A 17,646-nucleotide genomic window follows, 5' to 3' on the forward strand; every position below is an offset into this window, starting at 1 on the left:
ATTTAACTAAAATTAAATATGAATTGATAAGTTTAATTACGATTTCAATTAACATGTTGCAATAGATGAGTAATCTGTTGCAAAAGACCAAACAGTTAAAGACATTTGTTGAAAATGACCAAACATATATAGACATCTGTTGCAACAGATGACTAACCTGTTGCAATAGCTAACTCATCTATTGAAAATTATCCAACAAATATAGACATCTATTGCAACAGATGACTAAATTGTTGCAACATATGACTCATCTATTGGAAATTATTAAATAGATAAGATATATGTGAACTCAGAACCAAAATGAATCACAGAATTTAAAAAGTGACCAAAATGGATCACCTATTTTAAAAGTTACCAAAATAGGCTAAACGTAATAATTTATTACGTTTTTTATTTTTTCTTAACGATCAATTAACGGAGTTGACTTTTATAATTTCTTACGTTTTACATTTTTTTTGTAAAAAGTAAAAAATTCTTACGTTTTATAAAAAAATATAAAACGTAAGAATTTCTTACATTTTACACGATGACCGAGAAAAAAATGCAGTGAATTGTCAAATCAATTAAAAAGATACTAAAAAATGAGTTGTTCAACATAATAAAAAGTTACGTTCATAACTTTTTATAGTAGTGGTCCCCCACCCACAATTCCTTTTTCCACAAATGTCCCATCACTTCTACTTTTTCCTCTTTTTACATATAATAATTATGAATTTTTTGATTAGTTAAATTTATTTATATTTTTCATGTAATTCAAATAATTTATTTTTTTTCTCTATGTAATAAATTTTTACGTTTTACATAAAAAATTTAAAAAATAGAAGTATCAATTACCTCATTAACTTAATAATTTTCTTATATTTATTCTATATCAAAAAAAAATTACTTCTATCCTTAATTATCCGATTTCTCTCTATAAAAAATTATACTTTTGAGTTTTCTTCTACTCCAAAATAGTGAAATGTTGAATTATCGTCGATCAAATATGCTACTATATACAATAATTATATTTTTTTGGTGTGCTAAAAATATGAAATTAATTTTTTCAGATAGTGATTCATATATGAATAATTTTTTTGTGCTCCTGTTGAAATTTTTTAAAAAAATTTTAGGTCAAATTTTGTTCGTATATCACTTGGACATTACTTCATAGCTTATTTTGTAAGTAAAATTATATTTTTTGTTGAATTTCTTATTTGGTGTATCTGCTACTGCTACAATGGATAGAACCTACAACATGAATCCAACATGTGAGTCATCTATTGCAACAAGTGAGTAATCTATTGCAATATATGACTAATCTGTTGCAACAGATGACCCATATGTTGGATTCATATTACACCACTATAAAACGAATCCAATAGATGAGTAATCTGTTGCAACAGATTAGTCATATATGTTGCAATAGGTTACTCATTTATTGCAACAGATTACTCATTTGTTGCAACAAATTAGTCATATATGTTGCAACAGATTAGTCATATATGTTGTAACAGATTACTCATTTGTTGCAACAAATTAGTCATTTACGTTGCAACAGATTAGTCATATATATTGCAACAGATTACTAATCTGTTCAACAGATTAGTCATATATATTGCAACAAATACTCATCTGTTGGATTTACGTTACATGTTTTATCCATTATTAAAAAACAGCAGTAGTAGATATATCCAAATGAGAAATTTAACTAAAAAATAACAAACATTAAAAAAAAAAAAAAAACATAAAAAATAACAAACACCAACAAATCAAGTTCCTCGTTTTCGTCATAACTTAAAAGCCCTAATTTTTTACTTGTGAAAATAAAAAAAAAACGATGAAGAACTAGAAGTTGTTGTCGCCGGAGAATGTTGTCACGTCGACTGATGGTTGAAAGTAAAAAAGGAACAGGTAATAACTCAAAACTATTTGTTGCCAGAGGTTGAAGTTGCACAAGATTGAAGGGAGAAATTTGAAAAGTTGTTGGTTGGGAGAAGTTAGAGAGAGAAACTATCGAGAGAAAGAGAGAAGAGGGAGAGATTGATTTGCAGAGGGAGGGAAGTTTTGTGGGTGAGGGTTAATTTGTATTTTTGAAAAGATTAAAAAGTTTAGACAATTTTAATGAAGTCCACAATTAACCTAATCAAGTTTTTTAATTATGTTTGACCCTTTAAATTGGTCAATGTCACCAATCCTTCATTCAAGACTTAAAAGACACCTTTCCTTCAATTTTCTCGAGTAACTTCCCATTCCCACACAACAACTTTAACTTTTTATTTCAAAAACCACCGCCACTAATCCCACTTCCCCATTGCCTATTCTCACGGATAGTTTTTTTTATTTGGTGACTTCTGGATAATTTTTTTCATTGTTTACATCTGTTTTTTTTTACTATCAATTAATTTTACATAGGAGATAGTTTCAATTTTGGAAGAAATTCTCAAAATCATGTACTCTACCAATATCTGTTGACAAAAATAGAATATATTACTGTCTTCTCCGTCTCTGACAAAAATCACAATGAAATGTATTTCATTCCTATTCACCACATCTCTTTTATAACTCCCCTCTCTTATTCTTATCGATGTATGATTTTTTGTGTTATAAGTTAAGATTTCTGAACCATTGATATTATTTTCATTTTAATATGGATATTATAATTGGTACTTTTTTGCGTTTTATTTGTATATTTGCTTATTATTTTCAAAATTATTTCTGAATTTAAATAAAGCATAACATACATTGAACTCAAACATCATGAATCTTATAATGATATGTCATTACGTTTAGATATTCAAGTATTAATGTTGTTGGTACAGTGATGAAATTCTACTCTATCCATGAATGCTTCTGACAATCATTTAAAAATTATGAAATTCACTAAAATTCTAAATTCTTAAATATCAACAACAACAACAACAAACCCAGTGTATTCCCACAAAGTGAGGTCTGGGGAGGGTAAAATATACGTAGTCCATACCACTACCTCCAAAGAAGTAGAGAGACTATTTTCGATTGACCCCCGGCTCCAGGTAGTAAATAGTAACCAAAGCGTAGTGAAGCATGATGGATGACATAACATAAAAAGGAATAAGACATACTAAAATAAAAATAAAATAAAGTATAAATCCGAGCAATACTAAATAAGATAAAAAGGTGCAATAAATAAGAAATAAGCGATAGGGCATCCAGAATACGACACCCCCTAGTAGTAACAAACATTCACAGAGCAGGGACCCCTGGACCCTCCTGACTAGTGGCTCCTACCTACTTGCTACAACTCACGCACTCATCCTAGCCTTTTACCTTTATCCGCAACCTCCACGCCTTCTTATCTAGGGTCATGTCCTCGGTAAACTATAGCTGCTCCATATCGTGTCTAACCACTTCCCTCCAGTACTTCTTCGGCCTACCTCTCCTCCTCCTGAAACCCTCCAACACTATCCTCTCACACCTGCAAACTGGGGCATCCGTACCCCTCCTCATCATATGCCCAAATCATCTCAACCTTCCTTCCCGCATTTTATCCTCCATAGAAGCCACTCCCACCTTCTCTCGAACTGTCTCATTCCTAACTTTATCCCCTCTAGTAAGACCACACATCCAACACAATATTCTCATTTGTGCCACCTTCATTTTCTGAATGTCGGAGTTCTTGACTAGCCAATACTCTGCTCTATATAGCATAGTTGGACGGACTGCCACTTTGTAGAATTTGCCTTTAAGCTTAAGTGGGATCTTCTTACTGCACAAAACTCCCGAGGCTAGCCTCCACTTCATCCAACCTACTCCAATACGGTTAGCAACATCCTCATTAATCTCGTCATTCCCCTAAATCGTAGACCCAAGATACTTAAAACTATTTCTCTTACAAACATCCTGGGAATCCAACCTCAAGCCTACATATTCCTCTTGCATCAAGTCACTAAACTTGCATTCCATATACTCCATCTTGGACCTACTCAACCTGAACCCCTTAGATTTCAGAGTTTGCCTCCAAACCTCCAATTTTTCATTCACACCTCTCCGCGTCTCATCAATCAACACTACATCATCCTCAAATAACATACACCACGGTATCTCCCATAGGATACTTCGTGTCAACACGTCCATCACCAACACAAATAAAAATGGACTAAGAGTCAAACCCTGATGCAACCTTGTCACGACAGAAAAATATTCTGAGTCCCCTTCCATCGTTCTCACACGAGTCTTTCCTCCATCGTACATGTCCTTAATAGCTTTGATGTACACTACCGAGATCCCTCTTAAGTGTAGGCATCTCGAAAAAACCTCCCTAGGGACTTTATCATACTCCTTCTCCAAGTTGATGAACACCATGTGCAAATCCCTCTTCCTTTCCCTATACTGCTTCACCAATCTCCTCACTAGGTGGATTGCCTCCGTCGTCGAGCGACCAGGCATAAAACCAAACTGATTCTCTAAAATAGACACGATCTTCCTCAATCTCCGCTTAACCACCCTCTCCCAAATCTTCATAATATGACTCAACAGTTTGATATACCTGTAGTTGGTGTAACTCTGAATGTCACCTTTGTTTTTGTATAACGGAATCATTGTACTCCACCTCCAAGCCTCGGGCATTCTCGCCGTCTTGAAAATACTGTTAAACAAAATAGTTAACCACCTTAAACCTGCCCTACTTATAAACTTCCAAAAATCCACCGGAATCTTATCAGTCCCCATCACCCTTCCCCTCCGCATCATACAAATAGCTTCTCTGACCTCCTCGACTGTAAAATATCTACAATAACTGAAATCACGTCTCTCCTCCGAGTGCTCCAACTCCCCTAACTCAATGTCTCTGTCCCCCTCCTCATTCAAAAGCCTATAAAAATACTCCTGCCATCTCTTCTTAATGTGGGCATCCTTCACCAACACTTTACCATTCTCCCTCTTAATGAATTTCACTTGGTCGAGGTCCCGACCCTTCCGCTCCCTAGACTTAGCAAGACTAAACAACCTTTTTCTCCCGCCTTTCTCCTCTAGTCCCATATATAAGCTCTTAAACGCTGCAGTCTTAGCCGCCGTAACTGCAAGCTTAGCCTCCTTTCTTGCAACTTTATTGACCTTCCTATTCCCCCTCTTCTACTCTGTATCTTTACTCTCAATCAACTTAATATACACCCCCTTTTTAACCTTCACTTTCTTCTTAACTTCTTTATTCCACCACCAGTCCCCCTTATAACGTCCTGCCCGACCTCTCGAAACTCCTAACACTTCTCTAGCCGTCTCTGTGATGCAGCTGGCAGCCTTATCCCATATAGTATCCACTCCCCCCTACAGTCCCACACCCCCAATCCTGCGACTTTCTTCTCTATCACCAGCGCACTTTCAGGCGTCAAGCCACCCCACCTAATTCTAGGCTGACCCTCCCCAGCCCTTCTCTTCCTGATCTTCTTAAAAAATAAGTCCATCACCAGAAGCCTGTGCTGATTCGAAAGATGCTCGCTCCGAATGACTTTGTAGTCCTTACATAAAACCTTATCCCCCTTCCTTAGCAGTAAAAAGTCAATCTGGGTCTTGGCTACCGCGCTACGGAAGGTAATCAGGTGATCCTCCTTCTTTTGAAAGCTCGAGTTCACCACCACTAGCCTAAAGGCCCTCGCAAAATCCAATAGAGACGCTCCCTCATTGTTTCTATCACCAAAACCAAATCCCTCATGCATCTCATCGTAGCCTTCCGGCAGAACCCCAATGTGTCCATTAAAGTCCCCCGCTAAGACAATCTTCTCCAAACTAGGCACACTTCTCACCACCTCGTCCAAAGTCTCCCAAAACCTTGCTTTCACCTCCTCTCCCAAGCCCACCTGCGGTGCATAAACACTACACACATACAGCGTAGACCCTCTTAAGACCAACTTTATCGTCATCATCCTATTACTAACCCTCTTAACATCCACCACCTGCTCTCTAAGCTTCTCATCCACTAAGATCCCCACACCATTCTGACGTCTGTCACTTCCCGAGTACCACAGCTTAAACTCATCCACATCTCTAACCTTAGTCCCTACCCACTTAGTCTTCTGGACATACACAATATTAATTTTCCTCCTCTTAAGAATCTTCACCAGCTCTGTTATTAAATATAATCAAATAATAATATCAATACATAACACATACTATTCTCTTCATTACATTTCGCTCAACTTCAGCCAAATCTTACCATATAATCGAGCTTTAAATAAATTACTTAACATATTTTGTACAGTTATAAATTCACCTCCAAACGTCTTAATGTCCAGTGGAGGAATTCACATGGATTTCAACAACGATGGTACATTCATTTACTCTTGATACTTTTGTACATTTGATTGGTACTTTTTTATATTTGGTAGTATAGTAAAAATACTTCTGCTATAATGGTGTCAGATAAGGATAAATCTCTATCATCTAATCCTGATGGCTTATTTCTGATTTTCTTCTTAAGCATAACCACAGTTCATTCCCGAGTTACATGCTAATGAACTACCAACAACCTATTCTCTCTTAAAATTGATATATTTTTTTTTTAATTATTTATTTTTTTAAAATATTGTTGTAGATATGGGAGCAGAAGCTGATGCAATGTTACCCATTTATGCTATGAAAATAAATTCACGTATTCAATAAATTGATTAACAATGTCTGATTCGCTCCAAATCTGTGAACTGCAGCCGTGAACATAAAACCTACACATTATCTCACCAAAGAATTTAAATGATGTTTACCTGAAAAATATAGAGAGATAATTTTATCCTATTCAATTAGTTATTTTCATCATAAAATATTACAGAAAATAAATATTTAATGTTCAACCATAAAATATTTAATGTTATGTAAATTTAAGATTACATATGTAATATAATTTTATCATTTAGTTATCACTGTTATCAAAGCTTGATTGTACGTTTACATTATTTTAATCAAAATTTTTGTTTGTCCTTATGCCTTTTAATACTCTCCCATTTGTTTGATTTGTTAAATTGTGTTTATGTTTTTGTGACTACTAATTAGGTTTTGTTTGTTTCTTTCAATATTCCATTCCATCAACTACTTATCTCTCTACACTTATTTCTATAAATTTTTTCTTTAATTTATTTCCTTAATTATGTTGCTTATCTATATAATATATAAATATTTTGACTTCCGATATAAAATTATTACTATACTTCATTTATATTTATAAATTTAATATTATTAAACTTGACTATTTTTGATACTTTTTCATATTTGGATACCCAATTTTCTAAAGTATAATTTTAATATTTTGGTTAGATTCTCACCTATACTTTTTCTATTCATTTACATTATTAATGCATGCTTTAGTTTTTTATTTTTAAGACTAAAATTATTAATAATTAATAATAGAAGAAATACGCACAAATTATACTTGCTTTACCACACTAAGGTTACGTATGAGAAGAAAATATTTACTGGACTATTTTAATAATCGAAGTAAAGTTACTGCAATTACTTATATCATACATTGTTGGATTACGGGTCATGGGTCACCTATGTGGAACGATCCGACTCATTTCTTAGTCAGAAAAATGAGATTAACGCATAATCTTATTTCAAAAGAAAAGGCGCTCAAATTTTTCTATATGTTCCTTTTATTTTCTGACAAGAAAAACCCAAAGAGAAAATTGGGTCATAAACAAATAGTTGAAATTAATAACAACGCCAAAACGATATCATTTAATTTGTGATTCAAACTTTGTTTTCAAGAGATTCAAAGCAGGCTTGGAGCGATTTTTCAGTAGCAAAATCGACATCTTCCGCTGTAATAGAAAAAGGTACACACTGATTTCTGATTTTTGCTCCATATTTTACTACAAATGGCATCAGAGACAAGTTCTATTATCCTATTTTTACATGTTATATCTCGGAGTTTTAATGTGTAAAACTTTTTTTAAAAAAATTGTATTAACATACCTGTTAGAAATTGTTCATAGCTGGATGCGAATCAAATTTTTTGGACCCGATAGAACTTGAATTTTTAGCCTTCTTAGCTGAAATCAGATGCGATGAAATTGCATTTTAAATTCGATTGTTAACCAATTATTTTCCTTCATTTTTTTTGGTGAAGATGAAGGATAATTAAGGGGTGAACATAGTCTTTGTTTCTTGAGGATGAAGAATAATAAACCATGCATCTAATTTTTTTTGAAAAATATTAAATTAAAAGAAAAAAGGAAAGAAAAGTACTTGTTCCATTTATTTAGTTATGAGAACAGTGTACTGCTACTATTTTTTTTTACAGGATTTTTTTCATGTTACTTCATGAATAGTAATATATTTCTTTTTTAAGGTATTAAAAATGACTGTGAATAATTTTGGTGATATAAGTATTAGAATTAGATTTGATATAATTTTTGTCTTAACAAGTCCCAAAATTTATTTTAAATAGATTTTTCCTTCTACAAAAAATTATGACATAAGTTATCACATTGAGTGGTTAAACCATTCTAATTATTTCTTGGTTCCTATTTCAGAAATAGCTGAACAAGGACAAACTCAAATCACTTCGAGTGGGAGTTTTGGATGTCGAGCAAAGAGACAAAGTGGAAGAGCACGTCGTCGAAAGACATATTTTTGAGGTCGTGAGATCATACGAAATGGTGTTCCCAAGGAGACACAAAATCTGTTACGAAATAAAAGGGCTATGCAAAGAGAAAAAGAGAAGAAATAGAAAGAGATCAAGTCTTTTAAGATGTCACCTAGTATTACAGTTGCTAGTTTTATTCATTTGTTTGAACTGAAACGTGTAGAACTAGAAAACTATGTAGAAATCTCGAATTGAAAAGCATTAGCTATTTTAGCAAATTCTCTTCATGATCCTTGGGGCGAGAGATTAATTGATGTTTACCACGAGATTTGGCCTAGCGAGCCTTTTTAGGTGTATATAAGTAGTCTCGAATATTTATGGAATGACTTTTATCTTTAGATTGACTAGTAACATGAAGTTCTTTATTAATTTTATATTATATTTTATATATATATATATATATATATATTAAGTTGTTTATCTCCTTTTATATGAATCATTCATTTATTTGAGTTTAAAATGACTTAATTGAAAGCTATCATCCTAATACACATCAAGAAATTAATTTCTAATTTTGGTCAAGTGTTTAGTTTGTATATGATGATTGGATTCTTAAGTGTCTTTTCGATTTTACACTAAACATGAAACCTTTATGTGAAATGATTTACTTAAATGTGGAATTTGCATGCATAATTGATAAAATACTTGTGTGATTGTCTCTTAATAACAGACATGACATCAAAAAGCATAATTGCTAACTTGAACAAAGGAGAAAAACTAAATGAAAACAACTACAATATTTGGAGTCGTAAAATGTGGTATGTACTAGAAGAGCAAAATGTTCTTGAAGGTATTAGCCATGTCTTAAGTCTATCAAAAGAGGGTAATACTTCACAACACAGAAGAGACCTTAAAGTTTATAAGGCTTGGAAAAAGGCTGATTTCATTGCATGTGAAATTATTGTAAGTTTTGTGGTTGATGACCTCATACACGAGTGAGAGGAATTTCCTACTGCTAATGCCATCTAGGTACACTTGCGAGGAACATATGGGGGTACTTCTGTCACCCATCTCAAACAGTTGACTATTAAATTTGACACTTATAAAAAACGTCATGATCAGAATATCAAACAACACCTTAGGGTGATGTCCAATATGATAGCTCAACTCAAAAGTGTTGGTCATGTTCTCTCAGATGAGCAGCAGGTTCAGGCAGTTGTTAGATCACTTCCCAATAGTTTAAAATACTTGAAGGTTAACTTAACCCATAATGATAGCATCAAAACTTTTTTTGATATTGCCCATCATGTTGAACTTGAAGATGAGTGGATTGGTGCTACTAAAGCTGTTTCTAATGCCTTTATGGCATAATCAAGTGGTAAGAAGTCTTTAGGATTCAAGCATAAGAAGAAGTGAAAAAATAACGGGAAGGATAAAGAGACCAAAGAAGGACCCTCTGAGAAAAAGAACAAGTCAAATTCTAAGAAGGAAAAAAGATTTTTCAAGAAGAAAGACAAAAGCAAGATGAAGGGCTACAGTTGCAAAGTTCTGGGGCATTTTGCTCATAAATGTCCTGAGCAGAAAAAGGTAGCATTTCTAAACGCAACTCTAAGTGCTACATATGTTTTTAGCACTGCTTTATTAACTGAATCTTATCCTATATGGATTGTAGACTCAGGATTCACTGAACATGTGAGGCGAGATCGAGAAGCGTTTGTGAAGTTTCATCGAGTTTCACCTGGATCAAGGTAGATCTATGTAGGAAATAATGCAAGACTTGAAGTCAGAGGGATTGGCACTTGCAAAGTAGATTTGCGTGGAGGCCGGTCTTTAGTGTTCAGAGGGATTTTCATTTATTTTTTAGTTGTAATTGTGTAATAATTACTCTAGATAATGTTTTTTTATGGTTTTGGACATTTTTATGATCGCTTTATTGTTTTAGATTGTAATCCTTCAACTTATGACTTTTATGTTGACCATTGTGTATTGTCATGTTATTCTAGTGATAATGATGTTGATATACTTACATGGCATACTAGATTGGGTCACATAGGGCAAGATCGAATGAATAGATTGGCAAAAGAAGGACATCTAGATTTTTTCTTCAAAATAAAAATGCCAACTTGTGAAAATTATCTTGCCGAAAAGATTACACGTAAATCATTTGGGAAGGCTAAAAGAGTCGAATTCCCATTGCAATTAATCCATTCTAATATCTGTGGTCCAATGAATGTGAGGGCAATAATTGGTGCTTCATATTTCATTACCTTTATTAATGATTTCACGCGTTTTGGTTATATCTATTTGATGTCTCATAATTCTAAAGCACATGAATGCTTCAAAAGATATATGAATGAAGTTGAGAATCAATTAGACAAAAATATAAAGGCATTAAGAACCGATAGAGGCCGTGAATATTTGTCAAAACAGTTTGAAGAACTGTGTATTGAAAAAGGCATTATTAGACAATTAACCACTCTTTATACACCTCAACAAAATAGCGTAGCCGAAAGAAGGACTAAAATATTGTTGGATATGACAAGGTCCATGATGGCACAGGAAACTTTACCAATCTCTTTTTGGGAGAATTCATTATTAACTGTGGCCTACATATTAAATAAAGTGCCTTTTAAATCAGTATTTTCTACTCCTTATGAATTATGGACTGGTAATAAACCAAACTTTAATGATCTACGACCTTGGGGTTGTGCTGTATATATTAAAGATCGTTTTGGTAAGTTTGAAAAGCTAAGTCCAAAAGGAAAGAAATGTATCTTTATAAGATACTCAGAACACTCCAAAGGATATGTGTTCATTAGAGAATTGAAAGATGAAAGTACTACTTAGATTGAATTACGAGAGGTCACATTCCTGAAAAATAATTTTTTTAAAAGGGGTGAAATAAAGGAAAATGAGCCTCTTTATAAAATACTGAATTCAGATGATCAAATAATGTCGCCGGACATGCTTGATAATTCAATAGATCAAGAAATAATTTTTGGTCTAAGTGGAAGTTGTGAATCCCAAAATCCTATTGACGAATCTGAACTTCAATTACGTAAGAGTACTAGAAAAGGTGTACCTAAAAGATCTTATGAGATTGAGGATTATGTTTTCTTGGTATCTCCCACAGAATTGGATGAACCTAATTCTTTGACCGAGGTTTTATCGAGTCCTGAAAAAAATGAATGAATAAAAATGATGAACAAAGAATTAGAGTCTATCAAAACCAATAAAGTCTGGGATCTAGTTGACCTTTCTTCTGGGCGTAAAGCTATTGGGAACAAATGGATTCTCAAGATAAACGCAAATCAGATGGGTTAATAGAAAGGCACAAAATACGATTGGTGGCAAAAGGTTTACTCAAAAAGCTGGAATAGATTATGAGAAATCTTTTTCACCTGTTGTGAAATTTACCTCAATTCACTTGCTTTTGGCTATAGTTGCTCGTTTAGATTTAGAATTACACCAAATGAATGTGAACACCATTTTTATTAATAGAGAACTAAATGAGGAAATTTACGTGGAACAACTTGTAGGTTTTGTTATTAAAGACCAAGAAAAGAAGGTTTGTAAATTAAACAAATCAATATATGGCCTTAAGCAATCTTCAAGGCAGTGGTACATGAAATTTCATAAGAAAGTGATTTCATTTGATTTCATCATGATCGATGAAGACCATTGCATCTATGTGAAATAGTCCAAAGAAATATTTGTGATTCTTTCGCTTTACGTGGATGATATTTTATTAGCTGGAAACAATTTAGAGTATGTAAAAACTGTTAAGTCATGGCTTTCAAAGTCATTTGACATGAAAGATATGGGTGAAGCAGACTATATATTGGGTGTTAAAATCTAAAGAGACCGTTCGAAGAAATTTTTGAGTCTATCTCAAGAAACATACATCATGAAAATTTTGGAATATTTTTGAATGAATAGTTGCAAATCCATAGATACTCCTATAGAAAGATGTGAAACTTTAAGCCTTGAATGTGTCCAAGAACTGAAAAAGAAAAAGAAGACATCTCTCGAGTACTATATTCCAGTGCAGTTAGGAGTTTGATGTACGCTATGATGTGTACTCGTCTAAACATTTGTTATGCCGTAGGTCTGGTTAGCAGGTATCAATCCATTCCTGGAAAAGATTATTGGAAAGTAGTAAAGAGAATTTTCTGATACCTGAAAGAAACTACTGATTATTCACTATGCTATAGTGGATTTGATTTATCCATAAGAGGTTATACAGATGCTGAGTGGGCTGGTGACAGGTATGATAGAAAATCAACCTCCAGTTATGCCTTCTTACTAAATGGTGGTGCATTTTCATGGAAAAGTAAGAAACAAACTTGCACAGCCCTGCCAGCTATGGAATTAGAATTTCTGGCTTGGGCATCTATAGTACAAGAAGTTGTTTGGTTGAAGAGATTCTTTGAGCATTTGTATATTGCAAAGAATTCTGAAGGTCCCATGATTTTATATTGTGATAGTCAAGAGGCTATCGCATATACGAAGGATCCTAAATATCACAAAAAGACCAAACACATTGATATTAAGCATAACTTTGTAAGAGAAATAGTAGCAAGTGGAGAAATAAATTTACAATACATTCCTACACGAGAAATGATAGTTGATCCCTTTATTACGACGATAGAGACTTGTTTGAGAAACATATTATGGCTCTAGGATTACGTAGGATATGATTATGTTTATGTATTATAGATAAATTGATTGTAATTATTATCAATATAAGAATCTTGAATTTATATTCAATCTCATATGCATGTGAAAATATATTTTATTAATATAGTGTGTCAAACAAGTCGTGATATTTGCTTTTTCACATGGGCAATCGCCTCTTACTTCAAGGAACGTGAAGAGAAAAGTTCCACCATAAGATAATGACTTGCTTTGTAAAGCCATATGTGAGTTTCTCTAAGAATATGAATTTGAGGATTATTAAAGAAAGAAGCTCAGGTTACGCATTTAGAATGTCTAGACCTAGATCTGTACGATGTTGAATGGCTAAAAGAATGAGACACACGCACCAATATAAGGTGAGAACATCGTAGTACGTATTTCATACCACGTGTGCTTAGCGACCAATGGGTTAATGGAAGAATGAATTCCTGCTTCTTCATTGTGTGAGACCCTCAAAGTTATTTTAACTTTTCATTGAAATACCCTTAAACCTTTGACTGTTTCTTGAAGTTTCAATCGGTGTTGCTACTTTAGCATGTCTAGGAAAGCAGTTGATTTGGAATAGATAGATTCGAGTAGAAAGAAAAGACGATTAAAATGAATATTTTAACTTGTTTACACAAGCCAGCTGTTACACTAACCATATAAGAGTCAAGTGTAATTGTGTATATAAAGTTAATCATGAACGAGTTCACCTCTTTAAGAGGATGAGGGACCGGATAAGTAACTACTGAAGTAGTGAATGATGTCTGGGGTATTGTGAGTATTAGTATACTTATATTAGTAGAGAATTCTTTCCACATGTGATTGAATTCCTAATATAGCTTGTAAAACCTTATAGCTAAAGCTTGTGATGCTCATAGATCGTACAAACTATTTGCCGTATGAATTGGTGATTTGTTGATGTCGTACTGGCTTGGATAATGTCCACAATGTATGAAGTGGGAGATGTTGGATTATGGGTCATGGGTCACCCATGTGGACCGACCCGACCCATTTGTTAGTTAGAAAAATTAGATTAACACATAATCTTATTTCAAAAGAAAAAGGAGGAACAATAACAAAATAACTGTTCCCGCCCCAAAATTTTCTATATGTTCCTTTTTTTTTTTCTGACAAGAAAAACCCAGAGAGAAAATTGGTTCATAAACAAAGAATCTAAATTAAAAACAATGCCAAAGCGAGAGCATTTAGTTTATGATTCAAGATTTGTTTCCAAGAGGTTTAAAGCAGACTTGAGGCAATTTTTCGGTAGCAAAATCGACACCTACTGTTGTAATAGAAAAAGGTGCACACTAATTTTTGATTTTTGCTCTGTAATTTACTATATACGTAATTGTAACTACAAAAGGATAAAATACATACACCAACACAAAGCAGCATCAAATACTTAGGAGCATTAAATTGAGAAAATAAATTAAATTTTTTAAATACTTTTTCGTCTCCTTTATAATTTTATGCCAGTATTTTTCATTAATCTCCCACATAATCATGAAAAATTGAATTTACTTTCCAGTTTATAATTTTTAGATACAATTCACATTTTCTATTTTCAAGCAAATTTCACCAAACATCTGTAGGGAGTTTAACTTTTTATTTTTTAATGTTTACATTCCTATTTTTTATTTTTCTATACTTAAAACAAACATAATGTTTTTCTATCCGCAAAATCTTATTACTAAATTACATGTTTTATAATTTTTCAACTCTTTATTAAGTAATTAGTAATTTCTTATATAAAAAAAATTTAATAAGAACATAACTGTAATTGAAAAATCATATTATATTTACATTAGATATCCACATTTCCCACAATCATCTCACAAATATTACCTTTTTTAAAAATAAAATACACATAAATACATATATCAATACAAAGCAACGGGAGTTAATTGTAGAAATAAAAGCACCTACTTAACATTTAATTATTTATTTTATAAAAGAGATAATACATCAAAACCCCCCTAAATTTGTCCTCCCAACTCACTTTAGTACTTAAACTTAACTTCCGTTTATTTACTCCCCTTAACATCTTTAAAGTGAATTATTTTCACCCCTCAAGCTGACATGGATTTTTTTTTAAAAGAACCTTTTTTAATTTTAAAACTGATATGGTCCTACTTTTTTTAACATATATATATAAACCCACCCCTTACCTCTCACCCCACCCGATCTTCATCTTCTTCATACCCCCCTCGCCCCCCTCCCCCATTTTCTTGTATTTTTTCTTACAATCCACCCCAATTTCTTTTCTCCTTCTTCTAACTCTCCATCTCCACTTTCATTATCTTCATTAATTTCTTCAAGAAAAGAAAAATGTTTGTGAAAAGTTATGAATTTTAATGGGTTGGAATTTATTGTCGAATTAATTTCTTGTCGAATTTGTGGTTGATGTTCAAATTGATTATTGGGGTTTTCTGATGATGATGTGAAGTTGTACTTGAATTTTGAGTTTGATTGGTATGAATTTTTCTAGTTTAATTTTGTATCCGCCATTGTTGAAGCTTGAAAACAAAAAAAAAAAAAATGAGTTCGTTGAAATCATGATTGATGTCTAAACTGATTATTAGAGTTTTCTAATGAAGCTGTAAAGTTGTGCCTGAAATTTGAGTTTCTTCAATTGGTGGTTTGATGAAGGAATAATTGGTGTTTCTTGAATTGGTAATATGCTTTAAGTTTGAAGAAGATAAAAAATGGAGGTAAGTTTGAAGAAGATAATGCTTTAAGCTTTAGAAATTTATTTTTAAAATGTTAGATTAAAAATATAACTGTATTTGAAAATTAAAATATTTTTTTAAGAATATTAAAAATGCATAGCAGTTGAAACATGAATTTTGATTTTTGAAAGGAGACAGTGGAATAAAAATTAAGAATCATTAATTAATCTGAAAAGGTAAGTTAATATTCTTAAATATTTTTTACCCACGTTTTCCACTAATCTCCCACACAACCACAAAAAGCAATATTTTTTTTACAATTTATAATTTTTAGATTCAATTTCTATTTTAAAGCAAAATTACATTCCTATGTTCAAGTAAATTTCATGAAAATCTCTACCAGAGAGTTTGAATTGTTATCTTCTAATACTTATATCCCAATTTTCTTACTCTATTATATTTAAAATAAACGAAGTCTTTGTTATCTGCAAAATGTAAATAGTAAATTAAATGTTTCAATTATTGTTAATTATATTTTACCTAATTAATAATCTTCTAATATAAATAAAATAATTTATAAAAACATAATTGTGACTGAAAAGTCATATTATATTCACTTTAGATATCTAAAGTTTCAGCAATCATCTCACAAAATTTACCTTCGATTTAAAAAAAATTCAAATAAATACATAAATTAATACAAAGCAGCAAGAGTTAGTTGTGGAAAAGAAAACACCTATTTAAAGTATTACACTAAGAAATGAAAAAGATAACAACATTTTATACATAAGTATGTGATATTCGTACCCATGTTTTTCACTAACCTACCAGACAATCACTTCCACAACAAATATACCCAGCAATTTGTAACTCTTTTTAATACAATTTTAATTTTATAAATAAATCACATTTTCTATTTTTAAGCAAATTGCAAAATAATTTTTTACGCAGTTTTTCATATAGATAAATTTTAAAATATACAAATTTCTATTTTTTTATCTTTAAAGCAAACAAAGTCTTCATTGTCTGCAAATGTTAATAACAAATTACATATTTTAATTATTGTTTAATTCTTTATTAAGTAATTAATAATCTTTTAATATAAATAAAATTTTTATAAGAACAACTGCGATTGGAAAGAAAACTTATAAAAAATTAGAATTATTTTAATCATAATAAAAATATTAAATAAGGAAAAAAAACCAGTATCGCATATTACACTATTTAGATAAACATAATGAAAGAAATTATGTTTAAAGATATAAAATTATATAAAATGTTTCAAACAAAAACAAAGAAGACAATGTTTTTAAGTTTAGATATAAAAATATGTTAGTTCATATTTTTATCAAGTATATTACTTAAAATTTTTAAATTGCCATCATATTTAACCCCCAGTATCCCACTACTTTTCAACTACTAAAACTCCTAACCCACGTCTTATTATTTTTTCACTAACCTCCCACATAATCACTTTCACAAAAAAGACACTCAGTAGTTTGTATCTTTTTCTAATACAATTTTAATTTTTTAATAGATCACATTTATCATCTCACCCATGTCTTTTTTTCGCTAACCTTTCACACAGCCACTTTCACAACAAAGATACTAAGCAACTGTAACTTTTTTTCATTCAATTTTATTTTTATAAATAAATCTTATTCTCTATTTTCAAGTCAATTTTAATACAGTTAGTCTCCTATAAATACACATCCAATGCAGATTTAATTGTCTCAAATTCTGTAGCATAGCTTTTCT

The 17,646-nt window shown here is 31.9% G+C and overlaps 1 protein-coding gene across 1 annotated transcript; it reads right to left on the reverse strand.

Annotated features, from left to right (window-relative positions):
* Positions 1-5,216: 5,216 nt before the first annotated feature.
* LOC124898196 lies at positions 5,217-6,581 on the reverse strand. The gene is made up of 2 exons (XM_047412033.1): positions 6,578-6,581; positions 5,217-6,079 (listed from the first exon to the last, which is right to left on the reverse strand). The coding sequence occupies exons 1-2, from the start codon at positions 6,579-6,581 to the stop codon at positions 5,217-5,219; spliced, it is 867 nt and encodes a 288-aa protein (XP_047267989.1).
* Between the last annotated feature and the right edge of the window lie 11,065 nt (positions 6,582-17,646).

This window comes from Capsicum annuum, chromosome 1 (assembly GCF_002878395.1).
Source record: "Capsicum annuum cultivar UCD-10X-F1 chromosome 1, UCD10Xv1.1, whole genome shotgun sequence".
NCBI classification, from domain to species: Eukaryota; Viridiplantae; Streptophyta; class Magnoliopsida; order Solanales; family Solanaceae; genus Capsicum; species Capsicum annuum.